Source organism: Pseudonaja textilis, chromosome 4 (assembly GCF_049901715.1).
Source record: "Pseudonaja textilis isolate UNSWEBS1 chromosome 4, rPseTex1.2, whole genome shotgun sequence".
Lineage (NCBI taxonomy): Eukaryota > Metazoa > Chordata > Lepidosauria > Squamata > Elapidae > Pseudonaja > Pseudonaja textilis.
This window is the reverse complement of record NC_141993.1, coordinates 4969157-4995866: the sequence shown is the minus strand read 5'-3', so window position 1 is coordinate 4995866 and position 26710 is coordinate 4969157. Positions and strand designations below refer to the sequence as shown.

The following is a 26710-nucleotide window of genomic DNA, read 5'->3' as shown; positions in this document are numbered from 1 at the left end:
TTTGCAGAGTCAGCCACTTGACCCCAACAATCTGGGTCCTCATTTTACCCAGCTTGGAAGGATAGAAGGCTGAGTCAACCTAAGGAGGAAGGAAGGAAGGAAGGAAGGAAGGAAGGAAGGAAGGAAGGAAGGAAGGAAGGAAGGAAGGAAGGAAGGAAGGAAGGAAGGAGGAAGGAAGATAGCAATAGCATTTAGACTTATATACCGCTTTATAGTGCTTTTACAGCCCTCTCTAAGTAGTTTGCAGAGTCAGCCTTGTGCCCCCAATAATTTAGGTCCTCGTTTTACCGACCTCGGAAGGGTGGAAGGCTGAGCCAACCTTGAGCTGGTTAGGATCGAACTCCTGACCGTCAGCAGAATTGGCCTGCAATACTGCAGTCTCACCACTGAACCATCACGGTCCGTCTTTCCTTCTTTTTTTCCTTCCTTCCTTCCTTTTTTCCCCTTCCTTCCTTTCTTTTTTCCTTCCTTCCTTCCTTCCTTCCTTCCTTCCTTCCTTCCTTCCTTCCTTCCTTCCTTCCTTCCTTCCTTCCTTCCTTCCTTCCCAGTTAGCAAGATCACTTAGACTTATATACCACTTCACAAGTGCTTTGCAGCCCTCTCTAAGGGGTTTGCAAAGTCAGCCTCTTGCCCCCAACAATTTTGGCTCCTTATTTTATCCACCTTGGAAGGACGGAAGGCTGAGTCAATTGAGACTGGGTGACTTTGGGCCAGTCACACTGTCTCAGCCCACCACACAGGGTTGTTGTTGAGGGGAAAATAGGTGGAGGAAGTCATGTTGGATACGTTCACCACCTTCTGCTGTTTGTAAAAATAATAAAAATGGGATCCCAATAAATACAGTCAAATCCATCAGTTAGACAGGCAAGGATCCGCTTAAACTGAAATGCGTCTAATACACTTCTGCAAGTTTGCCCCTGAATTTCAACCTTTGGCAGGGAGCAATCGTTTATTGGCCTCTACTTATAAAAAGGTCAAAATCACTCGGGATTCCTTTGGAGAAATTCATATTGCTCAGTGTGAGTAATCCACTTCATTAATCAGTTTGAAAATTATGGAGAAAGAACAGTGCGCATTGAAATTTCTTGGAATTTGCTGTGTTCTGCTTGATTGGTGTTTCTAATATCTTCTGTCTGTTTTGTGGCTTTTTTTGTCTTGATTGCCTGGCAACATTGTGTTTCCTGTATTGGAGGCTTTTAGTGCGGCTTGGCTCCAAGTAAATGGACGGCTGTCATTTATTAGGAAGCTAGGTTTCATCTGGGTGCCTGGTTGGGGTGTGTTTGAGCTGGAGGTATCAGCGGGGAACTGTTTGTGCCCACGTGTTTGCCTGGCTTGTGATGTGGTGATTTTTTTGTTTGTGAGTGCAGGCTTCCAAATAATTGACAGTCTGGTGGAATCATCTCTTCTATTCATGCTTTCTGGTCTTTTTTCAATCTCTATGGCTTCTTTGATAATTCTGTGGCTGGGGTTTTCTATAGTGGCTAGGGTTTTATTATGCAAAAGTCAGAAATGTCTAGTGTATATTACTATTCAAAACATTGAGGTTTTGTGTTATCCTATTCTACTGCACCAAAGGAAGCTGGAAGTCAATGCTTTCCCCCACTTTATCCCTTCTATTGTACACTTTTCTCTCTATCTCTCCTCTTCCCCTCCCTTATTTTACCATTATTTTCATTTTTTTTCATTGTATTTTTGCATTTCATATTCATACTTCGACAAATGAATGAAAGCACATTTGAAATTTTAAAAAATGCAGTCAAAGGACAACTCAAACTGTATTGGAGAAGGAAATTGAAAGTAATGTAGTTAGCTGTGAAATTTCGACAAGAATATAACCAAAGGGCGAAAACTTAGATGATGAATTTCGGGAGATAAGCCTGAACATTCCTGCCTCGAAAGAGTTCTCACCACATCTGTGAATCATGACTTGATACTGACATTTCTGGGGAATAGTCATGCGTTTATTTCAGTGGCTCATCTTGTATTCAGGGCTGAAGGTTGACAATAGGCCGGAAGGGATGTGAGATTCCATAGGTGCTGCCATGGGCTTGGCTTCATTCGAGGCCTCGTTATCAGTGGTGGGCTTCAAAAATTTTATCAAGGGGTTCTCTGCCTGGTTGCTGGGTGGGTGTGGCCTAGTTGGCCTCCTGCAGTATGGTGTGTGGGGGTGTTTCTGCCCTCCCTGGGCTCTGGAGGCTTTCCTTGAGCCTCCAGGAGGGCAAAAATGGCCTCCCCGGGCTCCAGAGGCTCACTGGAAGCCAGAAAGGGGCCCATTTCTGGCCTTCCTGAACTCCTGGGAGGTCTGTTTTTCACCCTCCGTCAGCCTCTGTGCACGCCCTGCACTTACTTGCATCCAAAATGGGCTGCGTGGGGACTCCCGAGGTGGGTGGGGCCAGACAGGAGTGGGATTTAGGGGGTTCTCCAAAGTGCACAGAATCTCAGCTAGGGGCTCTCCTGAACCCCTGCGAGCCCCCAAGCAGCCCAGCCCTGTTCCTTATGGACTGGGATTACCCAAAAGTCCAAACTCTACAAGTAGTCCTTTGACTTAAGCACCACAATTGGCAACTGGAGCTTCCAATTGCTAAGCGGTGGGGTCATTAAGTGAGTTGCGTCTGATTTTATGACCTTTTTTTTTTTTTGGCTGACTTTGCTTCTTGCAAGCGCCCTGGTGGTTTTTTTGTGCGTTTGTGTGTTTGTGATAAATGGGGATTGTGTGTACCCAAGGATGCTGCAATGGTCATAAATAAATGCCAAAATTTTGATTCCCCCGACCGTGAAGATGCTGCGACAGTTGTAAGCCATGAGGACCAGACATATGTCTTTTTTGTTTTCAGCGCCATCATAACTTTGGTCATTAAATGAATGGTCGTAAGACAAGGACTGCCTTGCATGGCTTGCAAATCCCAGCAGCTGTGTTATGACTAAGAGAACCAGTGGGTGAGCGTTTGTTCTTTTGTTAGTAGCCTTTGGCGTTTTTTTCCTAAATTTGGGGCAGGTGCTGAGATAAGGACTTGAGCATCCAGAGCAATTCCCATGCTACAAGTCTAACCTGTGTTGAATACTTACTTTTAATTTCAGTTTCAAGAGAATGGCTCCATGGAGAGCAATGGGTAAGAGCTCTCGTATTCTTATTGTTGAAGGAGAACTTTCCGTTAGGTGCTTACATGCTTTTGGGGTTAGACTTCCGGTGAGTCTTTCCTAAAGATAATCCAAAGAACAGGTCATCCTCAACTTTTCCAAAAAGTCTGCCGGTGGTAGGCTATGCTTTAGGCCAGGGGTGTCCAACCTTGGCAAGATTTGTGGACTTCAATCCCAGAATTCCCCGGCCAGTGTATTGAAGTCCATGTTGGTCTTAAAGTTGCCAAGGTTGGGCACCGCTGCTCTAGGGGTGAAAAGGACAGGCGAATCCATCGAATTTGGCCATGTCTTCCTTCCTATATGTCCCCAATGCAGTAGACCTAAAGTTCACAGAAGGAAATTCTGAAGGAAACTCGGCAACGAAACTTCTGAAGGAAACTTTATAAGCTGGTTATTATTTGCATGATCTCTACTGGGCCTTTGGCTGTGGAGATTCTCCATCATCCAAGTCATAGTTGTCTCAAAGATGGTTTTTTTTTTCCTCCACAAAGGCAACTGGACTTTATTGGTTTTGTTCTCTGGAAACGTTTCACTTCTCATCCAAGAAGCTTCTTCAGGTTCTGAACTGAAGCAGCTTCTTATATGAGAAGTGAAATGTTTTCAAAGAAAGAAAAAAAATCCCCCAAGAAACTCCAGTTGCCTTTTTTGGGGGGAAAAACACCCCCATCTTTGGGATAGATTGGTTCTTCCCCAACCTGTTCTACTGATGAAGTGTTGGGAGCTGCTCTCCAAATGTATCGGGCTGAACCTTCCATCCACATCTTGTGTTCAGGTGTGTTGCTTAAGGAAGATGAATCAGTCCAAGAGTGGCGGAGCCTTATCTCTATTACAGCCCTTCCCTTGCAGCTTCACTACTCAGATAGCACAAGCATTGGGAGAACTTCAGTTGACTTGGCTGATCTCCAGAAGCCAAAAGCCAGGCTGAGAAAAGTCGTTGGACGCCATCAAAACCCAAGAACCAAAAACTGGGTTGGAAAGACAAGAAGACATCCCAGAAGAAGTCAGGGGCACAGCATTTATGCAGTGCTACCAGGACAATCGCATGGCTGTGTCCATGAAGTCCAGCTTCATTTGAAAGACCCTTTTGATGTTTGCCCACAAGGATCTAAAACTTGTTATGCTTCTCAGACTCCCAAAACTCTTTTCTTTGGAATTATGATGAAACCAACATCTATGTGGATCCTCACACTGTTTGGCTTTCTCTAGACCGGCCAATGTTTGTATGCTCAGTGTCTTAGCAGCTGCACAACTGTGTTTTAGATGGTATGGTGCCCTCCAATATCACACTGTGTATTTTTGTGTAAAAAAAAATCCTTTGTGGTCTAGCTCTACTCTGAAGTTAAATTCCTTAAATGAGGAGCTGCGTGTTGGCATGCTTTGACCAACCACAATTGGTGGACGACTTGAAGATTATCTATTTGTCTGCTCCCATTTTCATTGTCTCAGAGACTGTTAGGGATACACCCTAGCAGAATCTGCACGGCAGTCAGGCAGGCAGGCAAAATATGTGAGATAAACGTTTTTGTAGCTTACACTCAGTAAAAACAGATACACAGTGCTAGTTAAATAGTTTATTCCAGTAAGAGTTATAGCATAGTCAAACAGTCCATATATCATTCACTAGTTCAGTCCGTCCGGGGATTATTCAGTTGCAAATTCCAGTGTCAAAAAAGAGAGGTCAGTAAACTTACAAATATCAGTCCAGTAATATATCTCCTCGCAGTAGAGATATGAAGAAGTCAAAACTCCTCTCTTCCTTCAGCAACTCAGCAGTAGGGAAAACACGCAGTTAACAAACCATCAATCCATCAAACCAGTAATCGTCAGGAATCGTCAGCAATTGAGCAGGTTCTCTTGCTCCTTCTTATGGCGGTTTCACACTGCACCCAAAATTACAAGCTTTGCAGTTTAAAGTGACACACACTTAAACTTACTATCATAGTTTATATATATTATTTTACCCAAACTACGTTAGGTAACCTTGTTATTCCTAACAGAGACCATGCACCGAGTGGGAGAATTAGCAAGAACTTATCTGTGAACTTACATAAGGTTTCGAGAGGCACTTTCACAAGGTAGGGTTCATTTTAGAACTTCTTCTTCACATCCTTCAATTCTGTGAGTATTAAAGGGGAGTAGCATGGTCTGATCAACAGAATAACAGAGTTGGATCTTGGAGGATCTCGGAAGGGATTGGACTAGATGAAGAATTCTAAGACCTCTGTCTTCTACTCCAACCGCCCTGCTCAGGCAGGAGCCTGTACCATTTCAGACAAATAGTTATCCAATCTCTTCTTTAAAAACTTCCCATGTTGGAGCATTCACAACTTCTGGAGGAAAGTTCATTCCACTGATTGACTGTTCTTACTCTCAGGAAATTCCTCCTTACTTTTAGGTTGCTTCTTTCTTTGATGAGTTTCCATCCATGGCTTCTTGTCCTGCCTTCAGGGGCTTTGGACACTAGCTTGATCCCCTCCTCTTCTATGTGGCAACCTCTCAAATATTGGAACCCTGCTATCATGTCACCCCTAGTCCTTCCTTTCAATAAAGTAGACATAGCCAATTCCTCATTAACTCCCATTGACCCTAATTTTCCCTTACAACAATCCCTCAAAACCATATTGGTTTAACCAGGTTTCATTCCAGCTTCATACACATTAGAGGGACTGAATTAAATTGCAGTCTGTATGTCTGAATTGTGATACAGATAGCTTTATTCTATCAAGTTTATATAGCTTTGGGTTAAAAATCCAAATCGGACACATTTTTGTCATTTTCTTGCAGTCCTTAAAAACGTTCGTTTTGCCTGCAAATGCCTTTTTGTATCTCTTGCAAATACTTGGGCAGAGTGAAAGACCGAGAGCAAATCATACCGTTGTTGCTGGAATTACTAAAAATAATACTCTTGCAAACTGTGTTTTGGGACGAGTGGTGGAAGGTTATAATTTGGAGGCTCCGTTCAAAAAAAAAATTAAAAAAATCCTGCTGAACTCTTTAAGTCTAGCTAACAGATCAGGGGAGGGATGTGGAGTTCACCATGGCTCAAAGTTATGACAAAACACACACATTCGTGAAGTGTTCCATGTTTTTGAGAAGAGCAACGAAGAGGGGTAGCAGGCTGGAGGCTAAAACAAAACATGAACGGTTGCAAGAACTGGGTGTGTCTAGTCTAGAGAAAAGGGGGATTATGGGTGACATGATAGCAATATTCCAGTATTTGAGGAGCTGCCCCAAAGAAGAGAGAGTCAAATTATTCTCCAAAGCTCTGGAGGGCAGGACAAGAAACAAGGGATGGGAATTAATCAAGGAGAAGAGAACCAACCTGGAATTGAGGAGGAACTTCTGAGCAGCGAGGACAATTAACCAGCAATCAACCCATCAATCAGAATGGAGCTGGAAGGGGCCTTGGAGGTCTTCTAGTCCACCCCCCTGCTCAAGCAGGAGGCCCTATACCATTTCAGCAGAAGGGCTTCCCTCTTCATCACTGGAGGTTTTCAAGAAGAAACGAGGCAGCCATTTGTCCACCATAGTATAAGTTCTTCTGCTTGAGCAAAGGTGTTGGACTAGAAACAGGGTTGTCAAACTCGATTTCATTGAGGGCTTGTGTTTGATCTCGGGGGTGGGGTGGGTGGCCAGGGTGGGTGTGGCCAACTCAATGTCATTCATGTTTGGTGGAGCACTTATGGTGGCCAAGTGCTAAGGCAGGGTTCCCCTCAGACCCTTCCTCCCTCATTATAACCAACCTTCCTTCCTTCCTTCCTTCCTTCCTTCCTTCCTTCCTTCCTTCCTTCCTTCCTTCCTTCCTTCCTTCCCTCCTTCCTTCCTTTTTTTCTTTTTCTTTCCCTCTTCATTCTCCTTTCTTCCTTCCTCCCTTTCTTTCCTTTTTGCTCTCTTCCCCTCTTCCCTTCTTTTTCTTTCCTCTCTTCCTTTCTCCTTTCCTGTCCCTTCTTGCATGCTCAAATGCCAAAGAGGAAACATTTCTCCTTTGGTTTGGTTTGGTTGTTAGTTTGTTTTGCTGAGCCCTCTGCCTGGTGGGGATGCGCATGCCCTCCCTGAGCTCTGTTTTCTGCTGGCAGAGGCACCGGGGCTGATCCTTTAATGATTCCAGGGTGGCCCCACAGGCCAGATCTAACCAGTTCCGGCCCTTGGAGTCTTAAGTTTAACCTGGACTTGAAGAGCTCCGAGGTCCCTTCCAACCCTATTTATGCTACGTTTCATGAGAGGAATCCAGTTGCTGGCATGCACATTGGTTACAAGCCAGTCAGAATGTTACAGAATACGTGGAATGCTTGACTGAGGGTTGGACTAGAAGACCTCCAAGGTCCCCTCCAATTCTGTTATCCTGTTAAGTCATAATTAAAGTAGGCTTTGTAAACTTCAAGTTTTGGTGAACTTGTTAAGGCCAGCCAGTCTTTGTAGTCAATGCAAGACACGGTTGCAACACCAAGTGAGTCTAAGGATTGCATGTTATGCCTGGTTTTGCACATGAGTTCAATTCCTGTAAGTAGGGTACATCTCAATGAGATCATCATTTCTAGTCATGAGCTTCTAGTTCTTCTAGTAATCTTTCTTATTTGTTGCATTTCGGTCTTGAACATTTCTTTAACTTTATCAACCCTAATTATTTTTCCCCATCCAAGGTTCACATTTCGTGTCTAAAATATGCAAGTTCTTGATGCCTTTTGTGCACTCAGTAATGATTTGATACAGGACTAATTCATTCGTCGTTCTTCTCCAGTCCATGGTGTCTTTCAATCACCACCTCACAATATATAATAGAAAATTGCCTATTTTGTTTTCTTGTTTTTACAACAGAAAAGTTAAGCGATGGTCATTTCAATGGTAACTGAAGGCCGAGCTTCAGCTATCTTTAATTTGGATGAAACGCCATTGTGGATTTTCTGTGTGCTTCACTGGTTATTTTTTTGACATGCAATTCTTGACATGATATCTGAAACAAGGATTGTTCTCTCAGCCTGGCGAGAAAAATGTAACAAAAACCCTCTGATATACTGCATGCTTTTACATGTGCAAGCTACTTTGGGAGGCCAGACTGGTGAGGCCTTAGCACAGCTCATAATTTATTGTGGCAACATTCATGCAAGACTTTCTTTCATGTGAGCTGACTCAGCCCATGGATTAGTATTGTTCAGAAAATAGCCATACAGTGTGCTTTCGCCACTTAACCCCTTAGAGTGGATAGACTATAGCTTCTCTTTTTAAACTGAAGATGTTTTAGCCATTGTTTTGCAGAATAGTCCTGGAAGGGGTCTTGGAGGTCATCTAGTCTAGCCCCCTGCTCAAGCAGGAGACACTGTTATTCCAGACAAATTGTTGTCCAATCTCTTCTTAAAAACCTCCAGTGTTAGAGTACCTACAACTTCTGGAGGCAAACTGTTCCACTGGTTAATTGTCCTCACTGTTAGAAAGTTTCTCCTTAATTCCAGGTTGCTTCTCTCTTTGTTCAGTTTCCATCCATTGCTTCTTGTCCTGCTTTGGAGAATAATTTGACTCCCTCTTCTTTGGGGCAGTCCCTCAAATACTGGAAGACTGCTATCAAGTCACCCCTAGTCCTTCTTTTCTCTAAACTAGCCATACCCAGTTCCTGCAACCATTCTTCATATGTTTTAGTCTCTAGGCTATTGGTTTTAATCATCCTGGTTGCTCTTTTTCAAAGTCTCAACATCTTCTTTTTGGTAATGTGGTGACTAAAATTGGTTGCAGTATTCCAGGTGTGGCCTTATTAAGGTTTTATAAAGTGTTACTCATACTTCATGCGATTTTGATTCTATGCCTCTGTTTATGCAACCCAGGGTTGCACTGGCTTTGTTGGCTGCTGCCTCACATGGCTGGCTCATGTTTAAGGGATCGTCCACTAGGACTCCAAGCTCTCTTCATCTCCACTGCTTTGCAATGTTTACAATGATTCCAACATCTCCACTGCTGTTTTAAGGGCGGGGGAATGAATTGCACGAAATGGGGGAGGGAACCGGATGTTCACCTTGTTTATTGTGTGTTCTTGGATTTCTTTAAGGAGGAAGTGGAGGAAACGAGAGTGTGCGTAGACTTACAGGTCTATTAAAACTTTTACAGTGAGGAAATACAAGAATAGCCTCCACAGAAACCAAATTCTTTTGTGAGAATCCAGAGATTCTCACCTCCAAGGGCTGCCAACCATGGGTAAATTCGGGATAAATTCCTGATTCCCTCCGGTTCGTGGGTACATTTTGGTCCTGTACTATTTAAAAAGTACACAAAGCCATGGCAAGAGAGCCATTTGGAGATCAGGGGTGTGTTGCTGCAATTGCCTGAAGTTCTTCTTTTGGCAAGTTACAGTTCATTGAACACCCTTTTTACTCACAGGCTGGAAAAAAAAAAGACGATGTGGTTTGAAGGTGGTGAAGAGGCAAAACCACAGTGCGTTCTTTTCAAGCGGGCTCAACCCAGCAAACACTGAACAGGAAAACAGCAGCTCAGAGAGAAGGAAACGTCCCAGCCCTTCTATATGAAAAGAGTCGTGTGCACCTTTGCCCTGCCTACATTCCTTACAGCCTAAATCAGGGGCGTCAAACTGGATTTCCTCCAAGGCCGGATCAGCATTGTAGTTCTCCTTGGGTGGGTGGATGGATGGGGAGACAGGATATTTCCTGCAGCGCCCTGCTGGCCAAAATGGGGCATGGGGGGACTCACATGCACCCCCTTGCATTCCGTTTTTGTCCTGGACAGCCTCCTGCAGCACCCTGCTGGCCGAACCAGGCCCCGCTTTTCCAGAGGCACCGTGGGCTGATCTTTTGCTATTTCCAGTCCGGCCCTGTGGGCCAGATTGAAGCATCCAATGGGCCAGATCTGGCTCAGGGACCTTGAGTTGACACCCCCCACATCCTAAATCGATAGACCAGTCATCACAAAGATAGGTTTCCAAAAAGCAGCTGGACTTTTTTTGTTTGTTTGTTTTCCCCCTTGAAAACATTTCGCTTCTCATCCGAGAAGCTGCTGCTTCCCTTCTGAAGAAGCCTCTTGGACAAGAATGTTGAGACTCTGGAAAGAGTGCAGAGAAGAGCAACCAAGAGGATTAGAGGACTGTAGGTCCCCATATGAAGAACAGGTTGCAGGAACCAGGCATAGCTAGTCTAGGGGAGAGAAGGACTAAGGGAGACGTGATAGCAACCTTCCAATGTTTGAGGGGCTGCTACAGAGAGGAGGAGGGGGTCAAGCTATTCTCCAGAGCACCTGAAAGGCAGGACAAGAAGCAATGGGTGGAAACTAATCAAGGAAAGAAGCAATTTAGAACTAAGGAGGAATTTCTTGACTGTTAGAGCAATTAATCAGAGGAACAGCTTCCCTCCAGAAGTTGTGGGTGCTCCATGACTGGAGGTTTTAAAGAAGAGATTGGACAGCCATTTGTCTGAAGTGATGTAGGGTTTCCTGCCTAGTCAGGGGGTTAGTCTAGAAGATCTCCAAAGTCCCTTCCAACTCTGTTATTCTATTCCAGGGGCCTTCAAACATGTCAGCTTTAAGACTTGTGGACTTTAACTCCCAGAATTCCTCCTCCAGTCATGTTAGCTCAGGAATTCTGGGAGTTGAAATCCACAAGTCTTAAGCTTGCCAAGTTTGAAGACCCTTGGTCTATGAGACCATCTGCAGAAAGGATGAGTTCTTTGTGTGTCCAGCCACACTTGGCCAATAAAGAATTCTATTTCTATTTCTATTATATTTCTTCATTCCAATATCCTATCCTATCCTATCCTATCCTATCCTATCCTATCCTATTCTATGGAGCAAAACCTTTTCAAGGAAAAAAAAATCCAAGAAAAGTCCAGTTGCCTTTGGGGAAAACACTCTTGGGACTACCATGACCTGAATGATGGAGAATCTCTGTAGAACAATAGCCCAGTATTTCCTTAACCTTGGCCTGCTTTGAAGATGGGTGGACTTCAGTTCCTAGCAGGCTAGCTGGGGAATTCTGGGAGTTGAAGTCCACCTCATCTTCAAGCAGGCCAAGGTTTGATTGAGCGTTTTCGTGAAGATTTTGCTCAGGTTGGGACCGCTTCCACTCGTCGTGAAAAGCTGAGCTGCGTCTGAAACCCTACAACAGGAGAACCTAGAAGACAACTGTGAAAAAAACAACTTGCATATTATTGCCTAGAAAAAAATATGCAGATGGGCTATGAAGTTTCCCAAGGCTGACTTTGATCAGTTAAAACGCTTAGAGTCCTTGGGGAAAAAAATGCAGGAACTCAAGGCCCCAAATCACTGTTTATGTTTAAATGCTCTTTTTTTTCTTTTTTTTAATCTCCAAAGGCTGCCGCCGCCGCCTCCTCCTCCTCCTCCTTACTTACAGATAGAGGGCTTCTGATACGGAGGTGCAAAATAGGATTGCTATATTCCCTGGAACGCTCTTATTTTCAAAACCTTGGTGGATGGAGTGTCCCTTTTGGGAAATCTGTTTTCCCAAAGAGCTTCTTGCCATCCCATAAATTTGTGTCCACAGTGTAACGCGCCATATCTGGATTTGGAAGCTGCACTTCTGAAGGTGACCAAAGTTCTTGTCCAAAGGAGAAACAGAACGTCCTTAAAAGAGACAGTTTTATTTTGCTTGGAACTCTTTCCCAGCCCTTCGTCGTAAATCGGCTCCTAGGAGGAACACAAGAGGAAAAAAGGCAGAACTGCAAATCTTCAGCTTTATGGCTCCCAAAGCGCTTCCATGCATGCAACCTTGTTTAAAATATCTCTTTAAATCTAGACATGGTTGCAACCAAACCCACTCCAGCTGAACCTTTCATTTCTCCCCGAATATTTTTTTTGGAAATATTGTCTCTGGCTTCCAGACCCTCACTCCCTTCCTGTTTTAGATCAGTCCCAACTGTTTCCCACTGAGAATTCTTCTTACTTAAACTGGGAATAGTGTCTCAGTGAGTAATCGTTTATTTTTTTTAAAAAAAAAAAAACGTCTAAAACCTTTTTTTAAAAACACATGCTTCTCTTTTTGTCAGCTTTTTGTCTTATGAGAACCTTTGCATGACTTCAGCTGAGTGTTTTGACACCATTGCACATCTGACTTTCCAGATCTAGCTGTCTTCCTTGCTCAACTGCTCCATTGCAAAATATTTTCTTTTTTTTTTTCAAAGAGAAGGAAACAGGAACAACCTGCTGGGTTTGATCTGATAGCAGCAGCTTCCATAATGTGTTATGTCTTTGCTCTTCAGAGTAGAGTAGTGTAGAGTAGAGTAGAATAAAAAAATAGGTATCAAATAATATTGATACTATCTTTATAAAATTCTATTAAGATAGACTTGGTATGACTTTATGATTTGCTATAAAATAAATCAAGTAAACTATAGTTATCTCATTAAAGTATGAACTAACAAAATTATAGTCAAATGATTGTTTAATAATGATATCAGGCTATATAATTGTTGACTGATAATATGAGTTATTATGTAATATAACTACAATGGAGACTATGAAATGGATGCACAAAAAAAGTGGTAAACCAACCGACACACTGTCTGTAAACTTATGAAGGAAAGGATGATATTTTTATGTTTTATGTGTTTTTGTTTGTTGTTAAAATTAATAAAACTGTTTTTTTTTTGAAAAATAGGAATAGAATAGAATAAAAAATAGGAATAGAAGAGAAGAGAGGAGAATGTAGAATAGAATAGAATAGAATAGAATAGAATAGAATAGAATAGAATAGAACAAAAAAGAATAGAATAACATGAATACCATGCCACTTTGTGGCAATCCCAGATTCCCAATTATCAAATTATCAATGCTGGTGAAATTTGCTATTATTAAGGATCTCTGCAGATTTTCCCTAAGAGATATGAGCAGATGACGGCACCTTACATATCTCCATTTAATTGTACATTCTGCAAGCATAACGGATGCCTAAAAGAGCTGAAATGGATAATTTATTAAGAGGGGAAATTAATGAACTACCCTTAATTTGGTTTAAATTCACAACTTTTAATGTTCCTAATTGGTGTACTTACCAATGGCTTGAACCACAATTTAATTTCACACAGTTTCTAAATTGTTCAGAATGATTTAACTCTTCATGTTTGAAAAACCCTCTGCATGGGCACATCCATATATAATTACTAGGGAGGATTGCTAATTACGTTTATTTTACCATTGAATAATAATCCAGACTTATATTTTGCCCTATTATTGTATTCCTTCCTGACGTGACCAATTAATTCTACGATGTCACCCATTTCTTTAACAAATTACAGCATAGAAAAAAAGAGTGATATTTTTTTTTTACTCCACTCACTTCCTGGATGAAGAAAATACCAAAGCAGAATAATTGCAAGCTCTTGTTTTATGACTTCTGCCGAGCTGTTTGTGCTCACCATAACAGCTGTGGTTGCAAAAAAAAGAAAAGAAAAGAAAGCGAGAGAGAAGAAAAGGCTCTTGTTCTAGGTCATCTTGCTGTCATTCCTTCTTGGGTCACCAACATATGTTACTCCTGTATTCCTAGCAGGAGCAAGTTACTTTACTATTGCAGTGTGGGTGGCCTCATATTGAAGCTGATCCTACATCCCTTTGGAGTGGGGGGTTTCTAAGATATATATGTGTACCCACGTAGAAAAGAAAGTTGGCTTATGCTTGCGATTCCATCTTGAATTGCCATCTTCTCCCGTGGGACGTCAGTGGGCAGCCATCAGCAGATCATTATGAGATTCCTGAAACCCAAGAGCTCCAAAGCCAGGGGAAGCTTCAAACTTGACAGCTTGAAGGCTTGTGGACTTCAACTCCCAGAATTCCTGAGCTAACATGACTGCAGGAGGAATTCTGGGAGTTGAAGTCCACACGTCTTAAAGCCGTCAAGTTTGAAGCCTCCTGTCCTAAGCTGTTTTGCTTGGGGCTACAGGAGGCTTCAGATGGGTCGCAGAGAGTGAAAAGGAAGTTCACCGAGTAGAGGAAATTCGCTCAGACAAGATGCGAAGTGATCAGCAGAACAGGATGCGTGCTTGTCGACCAGATGTGCGTGCAAGGAATCACGAATCAAGGTTGTTCCAAATGAGTATGGGTTGAATCCATGCTAACTCACTACAAGAATCTGAGCTACTAATGGTCAAACCAAACTGGTGGTAGATAGGAGTCAACGGAAGGGGAGGCGGTGGCTCAGTGGCTAAGATGCCGAGCTTGTCTTGGCAGTTCAGCAGTTTGAATCCCTAGCGCCGCATAATGGAGTGAGCTCCCGTTCTTTGTCCCAGCTTCCACCAACCTAGCAGTTCAAAAGCACATAAAAAATGCAAGTCAAAAACCCTTTGGTGGGAAAGTCACAGCATTCTGTGTGCCTTCAGTGTTTAATCCTGCCGGCCACATGACCACGGATACGTTTTCGGACAGCGCTGGCTCTTTGGCTTTGTAATGGAGATGAGCACTAGCGCCTTAGAGCCAGAAATGACTAGCACATTTGTGCAAGGGGAACCTTTATCTTTATCTTTAAGAGTCAATGGAATTCAAGGTGGGATGGGCTTAGATCTCTTGTGGGCACGCAGGGACTCGAGACTGATGATGCATTTCACTCTTCCCTCAGGCTCAGCCTGGTCACCTCTGACACCTGATTGGGCAGTGCAAAATATCACAACTCAGCAGTCATACTGTTTGGGAGGTTCCAAGCCAAATCATGTTCATTTGATATCCCAGTTCCCAACTGGCCAAGCTTGAGGCAAGAATACTCAACGTATACTCTAGAATTGTGAATTTGGGGGAGAAATTTTAGTCCAGTTAGAATTAAAGGGGTCCAGTTTTAGGGAAAATGTCATTGAAAAAGTAGAGAGTATCTCAGAGCAGGGTGTTTTATTTTTAGTTGTTGTAGACCCTGCCTGCCAATTATGCACAGTCAAAGAGTGCTGAGTGTGTGTGTTTCTCTTTCTCTTTCTCTTTCTCTCTCTCTCTCTCTGTCTGTATTCTAAATCAGTGAAATAAGGAAAAAAATGTAAATGCCATTTGGAAATGTAGCCAATTTTTTCTCTATTGGAAATCTGCCAGATATTTAATTTTTATTCTCAAGAGAGGATAACAGAATGACAGAATTGGAAGGGACCTTGGAGGTCTTCTAGTCCAGCCTGCTGCTCAAGTAGGAGACCCCATAGCATTTCAGACAAGTGGCTGTCCAATCTCCTCTTAAAACCTCCTGCCTTGAAGCATCCACAACTTTTAGCTGCTTCAATGCAAGTTGTTCCACTGGTTTATTGTGCATTCTGTTTATTAAATTCCTCCTTAGTTTCCAGGTTGCTTCTCTCCTTGATCTGCCCTCAGGTGCTTTGGAGAATAGCTTGACTCTCTCTCATTTTTGGGGCAGCCCCTCAAATATTGGAAGACTGCTATCATGTCACCCACAGTCCCTTTTGTTTCTTCAAGCCAGAAGTGGAACTACCTTTCACTCCATGGTCCCACCTGCCTTCTCAATTGGAGGAAGTCACTTTATGCCATTCGTTGCCGGGAAAGTGAGGCCCGATTCTGTTTTGTCTTTTGGGCAGCTTCCTTTCTCATCGACACAATTTCATCATTCTACACGAATTGTGTCTGGTTCATTCCAAACCTTTATTGTCAGAGTACAACCTGTGTACAATGAGGTTGGCTGAGCCTCCCTTCGTGCACCCCCCACCAACACAATACAACTCACAGTGGAAGACAGAAAACCCCTAACCCAGTGAATCCTACTAACAAACACACCATCCCATTGCACCATGTGAAGTTATCGCATGCAAGTCAATCGTACTATGTTGTTGTCAGGGTAGTTTCCATTCAGGAGTCTGACAGCCCACGGGTAGAAACTGTTCTGCAGCTTGTTGGTGCAGCTGGCTATGTTTCTGTATCTCCTTCCCAATGGTAGAAGAATAAAGAAGGGCTGACCAGAGTATGAGTTGTCCCTGAGGATTTTCCTCACTCTTCTAAGGCAATGAGTCTTAGCGAGGTCATCTAGTGGTGTCAGGGGACAGCCCACAATGTTTTGTGCTATGCTCACCACCCTCTGTAATGTCCTTCTATCTGCGGCTGACAAGCCAGCATACCACACCGTATTGCAGTAAGTGGGGATGCTTTCTGTTACAGGAACCGGGCCTGGCTAGTTTAGTGAAGAGAAGGACCAGGGGAGACATGATAGGAGTCTTCCAATATCTGAGGGGCTACCACAGAGAGGAGGAGGGGGTCAAGCTATTTTCCAAGGCATCTGAAAGCCAGACAAGAAACAATGGATGAAAACTGATCAAGGAGAGATTCAACCTGGAAATAAGGAGAAACTTTCTGACAGTGAGAACAATCAACCAATGGAGCAGAAGTTTCCTTTGGAAGTTGTGGGAGTTTTATCACTGGAAGCTTTGAAGAAGAGACTAGAATGCCATCTGTCAGAAATGGTGTAGGATCTCCTGCTTGGGCAGGAGGGGGGTTGGAGTAGATGACCTACAAGGTCCCTTCCAACTCTGATTATCTTATTATGCTTTCTATTGTGGACCGGTAAAAGGAGGTGATCAGTTGTTGTTCCATTCTGTTTTTTCTCTGGTTGCCCCTAAGCGGGTGTGTGTGTGTGTGTAAAACAGCCAGAGAAGGGAGAAGGGAGTCAGCAAGGAAACATGTGTAAGGAAGGGCGAGGAGATGGCCGCAGTGTGACCTGATGCAATTTGGCTGAACTCAAAGAAAGTAGATTATCAGGAAACATAGCTAGGATGCAAACATCTGAAGAGGAAGAAGGAAAATAAGATTTAGTGCTTGCGTGATATATAACCACGTTGTGAAAGCACATTGACTTCCCGAGTTCTGGGAGTTGCCAGTTGCGTTTTATATCATTCTTTAGAAGCAGGACATCTGATCCTCGACTCACAACAGTTCATTCACTGACTGTTCGGCACTGAAAAAAGGTGACTTACGACCATTTTTCATGCTTACGGCCATTGCCGCATTCCCGTGTGATCAAAATTCAAACACTGACTCATATTTATGATGGTTGTAGCATCCTGAGGGGTCACTTTTGTGACCTTCTTGACAAGCCAAGTCAAACGGGGGAAGCCAGATTCACTGAACAGTCACATTCCTCACAGTAACAACTGCAGTGATTTCACTTAACAGTGGCAAGAAAAGCTGTAAAATGGGGCCAAACTCATGGAACAAATGTCTCACCTGGCAACAGACATTTGGGGCTGAATTGTCATCTTGGTGAAGGATGATTTGTGCTTTAAGGTCCAGGAGATCTTGCCAGCTGGCAGTTTGGGAGTTGGGATGTGCGCGCACAAAAATAGGCCTTTTACTTCTTTCCTGTTTTGAAAACAACTGCAGTCTGGGCCTTTATAACGGGACACAGTGGCTCAGTGGCTAAGATGCTGAGCTTGTCGATCAGAAAGGTTGGCAGTTCAACGGTTCGAATCCCTAGCGCCGCGCAATGGAGTGAGCTACCATCACTTGTCCCAGCTTCTGCCAAACTAGCAGTTTGAAAGCATATAAAAATGCAAGTAGAAGAATAGGGACCACTTTGGTGGGAAGGTCACAGCGCTTCGAAGGCATTTAGTCATGCCAGCTACATGACCGTGGAGACATCTTCGGACAGCGCTGGCTCTTCAGCTTAGAAACGGAGATGAGCACTGCCCCCCTGGAGCCGGACACGACTAGCATGGGTGTGCCAGGGGAACCTTCACCTTTAGGCCTTTATAAATCAAGGAGGAAAATGGTTCCTTCAACACTTGGGTGTGATCAGAAGTTGAGTGGGAGAACTTGGCTGCTGTGCCATTCCTTCCTCAGCCTTAGCTTGGAGGTCCTGAAGGACTGAGTGATGTTGTACAGATTCTTCTGAAATATTCAAAAGGCCATTGTGTCCCCAAAAGACTATAGTTTCTCTCCCCCCTTGACCTTTATCTCCCCTTGAATGGCTTCATTGATGGCTAAGCTTTGGATAATGTTTCCCTAAATATTTAGGTGGGAGTTATTCTTTTTTTCTGACGCGCTTAAATGTCTGATTTGGCTCTCAGTGGCACTCCAGAATGGAATTTGTATTTTGGGGGGGAGGGTACGTGTCTTAGGGAAAATTTGATTTCCTTTCTATAGCTGCCCATCTCAGCAAAAGACTCCGGGAGGCTCAAAATTCAAAGCTCACAATACAACTAACATTTTAAAAACATTTTAAAACAATAAAAAACAGGCAATATGCACCAAAGACAAAGACAAGTTCCCTGTGTGTCCAATTGCACTTGCCCAATAAAGAATATTCTATTCTATTCTATTCTATTCTATTCTATTCTATTCTATTCTATTCTATTCTATTCTATTTTCTATATTCTATTTTCTATATTCTAGTCTATTTCTATTCTATATTCTATTCTATTCTATATTCTGTTCTATTCTGTTCTATTCTGTTCTATTTTGTTCTATATTCTATTCTGTTTTATAAAGCATCAAAACAGTAAAAAACAACAGCATTAAAACTCCTAGTTGCAAGAGTCTAGAATGGACACTTTAGTCATAGTCTTGCAAGTTTATACTCCGTGTCCTAAGGCAGGGGCCCCCAATTCCCCGGTCCATGGACTGGCCTGAGGCCATGACTTACCCCAACCAGGCCACACAAACAAGTGAAGCCCCACCCATGGGATGCAGGCAGCATGTGAAAGCACACACACACCCCTTCGGTCCACAGAAAAATCTCTGTCCACGGACCCGGTTCCTGGTGTCCCAAAAGATTGAGGGCCACTGTCCTTAGGGATTGGATTCCAACATGCTACATACTCCACACACATCCTTTCTCTCTCCTCTTTGGAGGGGGATCCTATGAGCTTTTAAAAAGGATTTATAGTTTGCTCTTGAGGCTAAGACCGACTCCCACAAATTAAAATAATGTCCAAGAGAAGAAGAAGAAAAAAAACATGATTTAGAGATGAGTCACAAAAGGATCCAGAAACGCAGAGTTGTAGCCTTCAACTTCAAGCACAATCAAGCCCATCATCTCTGTTGCTAACTCAAGACCATTGTTCAGTGGGTGTTGCTTCGTTTTGTGACCTTTCTTGCCACAGTGAAGTGTTAAGTGAATGACCACAGTTGTTATGTGAGTCATATGGTTGTGGAGATCTTCCCCATTGACTTTGCTCATCGGAAGGTCATAAGAGCTGGTCGCATGACCCTGGGATGCTACAACTACCCTGTTTCTCCAACAATACGGCCTCCCCCAGTAGGAAGTCCCAACATTGAAATGAAATTAAGCCCCTCCCCCCAAAAAATTAAGGCCTATATTAAAACATGCAAAAGGGGGGGGGAATGGTGGGGGGGCTTGCCATTAGGAAGTACTTTTCTTGCACACCCGGATATGGTGCTGCCTGTGTTGACCCTGATATGAAGTGCCCCACCAATGCCAAGGTCAACATCCAAGCCGTCACCGCCCACCCGCCCAAAGATGCATGGGGGGGGGGGTATTAAGTCACCCCCAAAAAGACGGCCTAGCCATTTTTTCGGGGCTCAAAAAAAATAAGACCCGGCCTTATTATATGAGAAACACGGTAGTTGCCATGCAACTGAATTTTGATCATGTGATAAGTCAATAAGTCAAGGACTAACTAAAGAGTTAGAAGGTCCTTTCTCACTTGTGAGGTTTTTTTTTTTTAAAAAGTTTCTGATAGGAAACAAATTCCCCGCTGAATTAGTTTGACCAAGGACAGCCATTTAAGAGAAACATCAAAGGGACTGTATCTCTCTGTGTGTTTACATTCCCTGGTCATCTGTCGCCACTGATGGAATCCTGGCCACGACAGCCATTTTCTTGGCACCTAACTGTCAGCTGTTTACTCAGTGGCTGGTGACAGTTGTCAGGAAGGGAAACTCAGACGCGACTGTGAGTTGACTATCCTCAATTCTGCTCCCTCTTTATACAGATTTCCTCCTCCTCCTCTTCTTCATCTTCTTCATCTTCATCTTCTTCTTCATCTTTTCCTCCTTCCCTTCCCCTTCTTCCCCCCCTCCTCCTACTCTTCTTCTTTTTCATCTTCTTCATTTTCATCTTCTCCTCCTTCCCTTCTCCTCCTCCTCCTTCTCCTCCTCCTCCTCCTCCTCCTCTTCTCCTTCTCTTCTTCTTTTCCTTCTTCTTCATCTTTGTCTTCATCATCTTCTCTTCCTCCCCTTCCCCTTCCCCTTCTCCTTCTCTTCCTGGTAGTAGTTGGTTTCTACGTCTGCTAGGAAGCAAGCGGGGCAAGGTGCTTACTTCCCCTTTTTCTAGATCTTCTTCTTAGCGTATTCAGGGTCCGCTTTCCCCTTTTTCTAGATCTTCTTCTTAGCGTATTCAGGGTCCGCTTTGCCCTTTTTCTAGAGTTGTAACTTCCAACCATCACTATTTGTTTAGTGACTGTTGGAAGTTAACAATGGCACTGGGAAAAAAAAGTGACTTATGATCTTGCACTTATGACAGACAAAGCATCTCTAGGATCACGTGATCAAAATCCGTGCGCTTGGCAATTGGCACATGTCGATGATGGTTGCAACATCCTGGGGTCATGTGATCACCATTTGCAACTTTGCCAGACAATTGTCAACAGATAAGAAGGATAACTGTAGGATACTAGCTCCTTGGAAAAGTCTCCAATGCTGAGAAAGGTAAAAGTAAGAAAGAAGATGATGTGTAGGAGATGACCAAGCTGAGCCTGAAGGAAGGGGTCAAGCATCTCATTAGTTTTGAGTTCCTCTGTGCCCACAAGAGATCTAAGTCCAGCCCACCTTGAATTCAGTTGACTCTTATCTACCACCAATTTGCTTTGACTGTTAGTGGTGCAGATTCTTGTAGGGAATGTTTGCATGCAACAAACATGCATTCATTTGAACCATCTTGGCTCCTAATTTCCTGCTCTTGATCCAGTGGTGGTATTCAGCTGGTTCGCACCAGTTCAAGCGAACCGGTAGCAAGGATTTGGCATGGGTTGCCAAACCGGTAGTAACTTCTGGCTGGGCCGTGCCAACCCAGTCACCAGATGCTTGCTCACCCTGCCCACCTGACACTTACCCGGCCCAGTCACTCCTTAAGGTATTTCTTTTCTTCCTCCCTCCTGACAAACAGCTGTTCCTACGATCAGCTGTGCAGGGATTCCCCTCGTTTACTTACTGCTTCACCAAAGAGGTTTCCCTAAGGCCCAGAAGGCAAAAATTGGGGGCGGCGCAGCCCTTCCTGCTCCATTTTTTTCCTTCCTGGGCTCCAGGAAGCTTTCTGGGAGCAAAAATGCCCCCTCGGTGGCTTGTCTGAGACCCAGAAGGCCCCAAAATGGGGGGTGCTGCAAAAAAACCCCATGCCCACCCAGTCACATGGCTACGCCCACCTAGCCAGGCCCACAGAACTGATAGTAAAAAAATAAATAAATCCCACCACTGGCTTGATCTTAATTAACTATGTGCCCCTCCAATAACATCACCACTCAATGTGATTCAGCACGTAAAATAAAAACGCACAGGAATTCAGGCAGGAAATATGGTGAACTTTAAAAGCAAGGAAGCCATAAAAAAACCCTGATCTTTCAACCATGGCTGGAAGCCCTTGCGTATGTATGGCAGACGATTTATTTATTAACTTCCCACAGCTGCGTGTGCCACTAGGAGATAAGCGAGCAGAAACGTTTGCAAGGTGAGCCAATCAACTGGGCTACCATTTTAGTTCGTTACTAGACAACTGGTGACCTCTTGAGTCATCCTTTCAGAGATATTTCCTTATCAGAGTCTTCAAGGCCTTCTCTCGAAAAGCTGGAGTACATTCAGGGAGGTCGCTGCCTCAAAAATGCTGAGGTCAAACTACCAAACATCATCACAGAGAACATTTTAGAACATTTTGTCCATCATGATTGTGGACAAGCCCAGTTTGTTGTGAAATGCTGGGTAACGTTTGCCACATTTCAATTCCACGCGTCCGAATTTTGAGGCCATTCTGTAAGTTGGCCCAGTTGAAAGTTCAAAATATTTTGCCTAATGATGCATAGTTATGCCTACAAAGGTTCCAGGAATCAGTTTTAATAGTATGTAGGTATTTTTTTGAGAAAAGCTATTGGCTTGTCCTTTCCATCTGGAATTGGGCAAGAGAAAGCAAGGCAGATGCGGTTGCAAGTAGGGGAAATGATAACAGCTGAAGTTTGATAATATTGCCCATAATTCTTAATTATCAGAAACATTTGCAATCTCAGTCTTTAGTTTCCTTACATTCTGGAGGAAGAAACCGAATTGAAGACTGCATTAACTCTGACCTTACAGTCATGTTTGCTTGCCAGTATTTGTTACCTGGGGACAGATAACAGCAAAATTGTTTTAATCTATACTGCTGTTAACCAAAGCCATGTCTTTATTCTAAGATATTTATTCTTTATTTTATTTTATGTTTTTGTTTCATTAGGGCAGGGAATGATTGTTGCAATCTTGACAAAAGAGGAAAAAGTACATGGTGTTGGGTTTTGTGCAATAAATTTCAATTAGGGTAGTGAATAATTACAGTTATTTAAAAAAAGAGCTTAACAGCTGGTGTTGTCCGAGTCATGTTTATTCCTAGGTTTCTGTTTCACCACTTCAGGTTTTCTTTTCTTTTCTTTTCTTTTCTTTTCTTTTCTTTTCTTTCTAATGTCTTCATATAGGAGGATATAGGTTCTCCCGTCCACCCAAAAATGTAGAATGAAGGCAAAAAGGTCTCTGGTGCACCATTCAAACTTCATATATAAATTTGACCCCCTGGAATTTGCTTTCGACTGCAGTGCTCTAAAGATTTCTTTGGGGCACATGCTACTAATTTGAACCTTTTTGGATAGCTACATAAAACATCCTTTTATGGCCCCATAAACCTTAATCTGGGATAGAGTCAAGTACACTGGATGTATCTGAGCATTTACTAACCAGCTGCCCTTCCTGACACCTACCTGAAGTTCACAGCAGATATTTTTTCTTCACATCTAGGGAAGAAATATCTGCTGCTACCTCGAATTGAACTCTCAACCTTCCGAGTGGGGAAGCGAGCATTTTCACCACTAGGCCACTGCACTGCTCTTATTTGGATAGCTGTCAAGGTTCCAAGTAATATGTCCCCAGAATAAAAATCAAAGGCGTCCATTTTTCATCAAAGTCTGTTTATTAGAAGCATATAAAATTAGCAAGGTCTTGGTGCGACTCCAACTCTGACCAGAGCCCAAAATTACACCCAGTAAAAGCAAAAGTTTGAAACTTCCCCCCCAGAGTCACATTCTCCAATCAGCACACCGTCCATCAGTCCAATGACTCCCAAGCGTCATCTTCCACCAGCTTCAGGCACCTTCTCAGTTCCCATGGGAAGGAATGCCAACTAGTTACAACATCCTCCCTTATCTCTACAACCCCCCTTCCTGCTGCTAGAAGGTAGTGAGCCTGAAGCACCCTTAAATCCCTTTGCAGGAACCCCAAAGAAAGTTAAGAAGAATAGACAGAGGCTACAATAAAACATAAGGGTGACTCAGTGGCTAAGACGTCGAGTTTGTCGGTCAGAGAAGTCGGCAGTTCAGTGGTTCGAATCCCTAGCGCCGCATCACGGAGTGAGCTCCCGTTATTTGTCCCAGCTTCTGCCAACCTAGCAGTTCGAAAGCACATAAAAAATGCAAATAGAAAAATAGGGACCACTTTGGTAGGAAAGCAACAGAGTTCTGTGCGCCTTCGAAGGTGTTTAGTCATGCCGGCCACATGACCACAGAGATGTCTTTGGACAGCGCTGGCTCTTCTTCGGCTTGGTAACAGAGATGGGCACCACCCCCTAGAGCCGGAAATGACTAGCACACATGTGCGAGGGGAACCTTTAGCTTTACAATAACACATGGCTACACATATGTCAGCTTCACAGTCAACTGTAGCTACATTAGCTGAATCCAATGACTTCTGTCTTGCTAACCAGCAATTCTCTTGCCCTGCTTCTGCACAGTTGCTGCCCTCTAAAAGATGCACTATTACCGGTACCCTTCTGCTGAAATCAGCTGTTGGTATAAATATCTCCTCTTCAGCTACAACATCATCTTCTGGGTAAGTCCCTACTTTGTCTGTCTGTCTGTCTGTCCGCGTTTGTGTGTGTGTGTGTTTCACCTTAGCCACTGAGAAAGTAAAGACTCACCTAACCTGAGCTTGCCTCCTTATGATTTCATGGAGATGTTGTTTTCATTTTATCAGCCATGGTTGGCCTTGCCTTCTTGCGAGATCATCCGCAGGAAGTTCTGAATTCCAATAAGCTTCTTGGTATGAGAAGCGAAATGTTTTCAAGGAAAAAAACAAAACCTCTCAATCTGACTTCCAGCCCTGGGATTTGCTAGCTGGTGCTTTATCCAAATATGAACCATCTCTGGCTTTCCTTTACTTCTTGGACCAGAGGTGGTCAACCATCTGAAGTCCCTACTCAGATGCTTCATCATTACAATGTATGATTTCCAGTATATTTCGGTCCTGGGTGTTATTATTTTTATAGCTTGTTCCTAGTAAACAAATGTGAATAGGATCTTGTGCTCAGTTTTTATAGCAAGGAATTTGAATCTTATTGTAGCATGTTAAAACAATAACAACTTTTTAAAGTCAAATTTGACTCCAAGTGATTCATACTCCTGGTATTTTTTTTTTTAAATCCAGTCTTGCTTACAACTCTGGTATTTCCATGTACTAAGCAGAGCTGACTCCACTTAGCTTTTTTGAAATCATCTGAGGTTGGTCAACTGTGTTACTATGGTTCCGTGATAAATGCCTGAACTTGCAAGAACATTGTTCTGAAATCATATTATTATCGCTCTCATTATTCTGCGGACATGGAAAAAGATGCACTCAACCAAGAAATAACTCTTGCCATGGTCCTAGCTAGTGGTTGTCTTCATGAATACAAATGCTTTACGGATTGCATTGAATTTTTCTTCTTTTTTAAGGTGGTTGCAGAAATATATAATCTTTGGTGGCAACTCTCTTGGGTCCATCAAAATAATTTACTGAGATGCAGTTAAGAAGATAATGGTGTTTCGGAGATGTTAGTCATAGATTCTAATTAATAGTGTTCTGTCCTCACTACACATTAATCTGTGTGCAGCTCAACATACAGCCAAACCCACCTATCCTCCAATAAAACAGACTGTGTGCATAGATCTGAATGCTTTATTGGAAGAACAGGATATGGTGAAACTGGGGAAAATAGGGATACATACAATGAGAACCAAATATAAGATAGACAGTATTGAGTTACTGCTGAACATAACAATTAATAAATATAAGCAATTTAAATCTCACCAGCGATGTTTTGTGTGTGGGATGTGGGTTTGTCCTTGGGTGACCATATGCCACAGATTAGGATGCTCCCTGAGATCCTTGTAGCTCCCACCATGATAGTTCATCATGTCAAGCCCAGGAAATCAGGAGTCGGGCAGTTCAGATGAATATATAGGTTGATTGCTAACTTAAGCTCTGTATAAGAATCTGAATTACTAATGCTCAAAGCAAATAGATGGTAGACAAGAGTCCATGGAATTCAAAGTGGACTGGACTTAGATCTCTTGTGTGCATGAAGAGATTCAAGACTGATTATGCATTTGACCCCTCCCTCAGGCTAAGTCTAGTCATTTCCTATATATGATCTTTCTTACTTTTACCTTTCTCAGCATTGGAGGCTTTTCCAAAAAGCTAGAATCCACATAATGTATCCAAAATATGTTGTTAAAACCATACCTCTAAAGGAATTTTGCTCTACTGTTTATATATATATATATGCAGTGCACCAAGTGAAGGATGGATCTTGTTCCCTTGGTACTTTACAAGGCTTGTTCAACTCCTAAGCAGAAAGCACAAGTTGCGGCCATTGGATTTGGATCCCATCCTTTCATCCACCTCTTTGAGCAATTCCAGCTTGCTTCCACTTTTATGAGCATGCCGATCTACAGTTACTTCCTGCCTCCCAAGTGCAGCAGTCTAGCCTGTATGAACAGCTACTTGATTTCCGTAGAGAGAGTTCAAAGGTTTATGGCATTGTTCTTTGTTCTTTGATTTTCAGAAGGATACACTTTAGTCTTTGTCTGTGCAATAAGAGACACTTCAGATCTGGTGTTTCAGACTCAGCTGAAGTCTCTTCTGTGTGTGTCATCAATAGCACTGAGGACACCAGAATGGGACCACTTGCCACAGCCAACTCATCGCAGGCCAACTCATCGTGAGCCAACTGGCCACGGTGTAATTTCACAATTCATTTATTTAAAATAAATAAATAATAATTTAATTTCTGTCCCTTCCTTTTGCATCCTTTCTTTAATGATTCTACTCCATAATTTCTTTGATATTAGTGCAACTCTTGTCCTGCAGCAAGTTGTTCTGCTGTGGCAAGTTCTCTCGCAGTGAGTTGGCCGCAGCAAGTTGACCATTGTGAGTTGTCCATGGCAAATTGTCGTAGACCCCTGAGACACAGCTTCTGAAGGAAAGCCACACAAGTCACAGTTGTGTGTTTGAAGAAGAAGGAAGGAGCTGTTAAAAGCAGAAGTTTTTGGGTGGGCAGGTGCTAAGAGGAAACAATGGAATAATAAATACCCAGCCATTGAATGGTGGGAATGTTTCTTTCTTTCTTTGCAATATTTATAAATACTCCAATTGA

The 26710-nt window shown here is 43.0% G+C and overlaps 1 protein-coding gene across 3 annotated transcripts in view; it reads left to right on the top strand.

Annotated features, from left to right (window-relative positions):
- TSPAN14 (tetraspanin 14) overlaps positions 1 to 26710 on the top strand; it is a 51212-nt gene that overhangs the window by 4687 nt on the left and 19815 nt on the right. The window contains exons 1-2 of one of the 3 annotated variants that reach the window (XM_087932159.1): positions 19742 to 19963; positions 24029 to 24126. The exons of 1 other annotated variant lie outside the window; for it this stretch is intronic. In XM_087932159.1, coding sequence (XP_087788285.1) covers positions 24046 to 24126 — 81 coding nt within the window. In that variant the 5' untranslated portion in view covers positions 19742 to 19963; positions 24029 to 24045. Of the gene's footprint in view, positions 1 to 19741; positions 19964 to 24028; positions 24127 to 26710 lie in introns of those variants that run through there. One more of the 3 variants, XM_026714504.2, reaches the window with a different exon arrangement.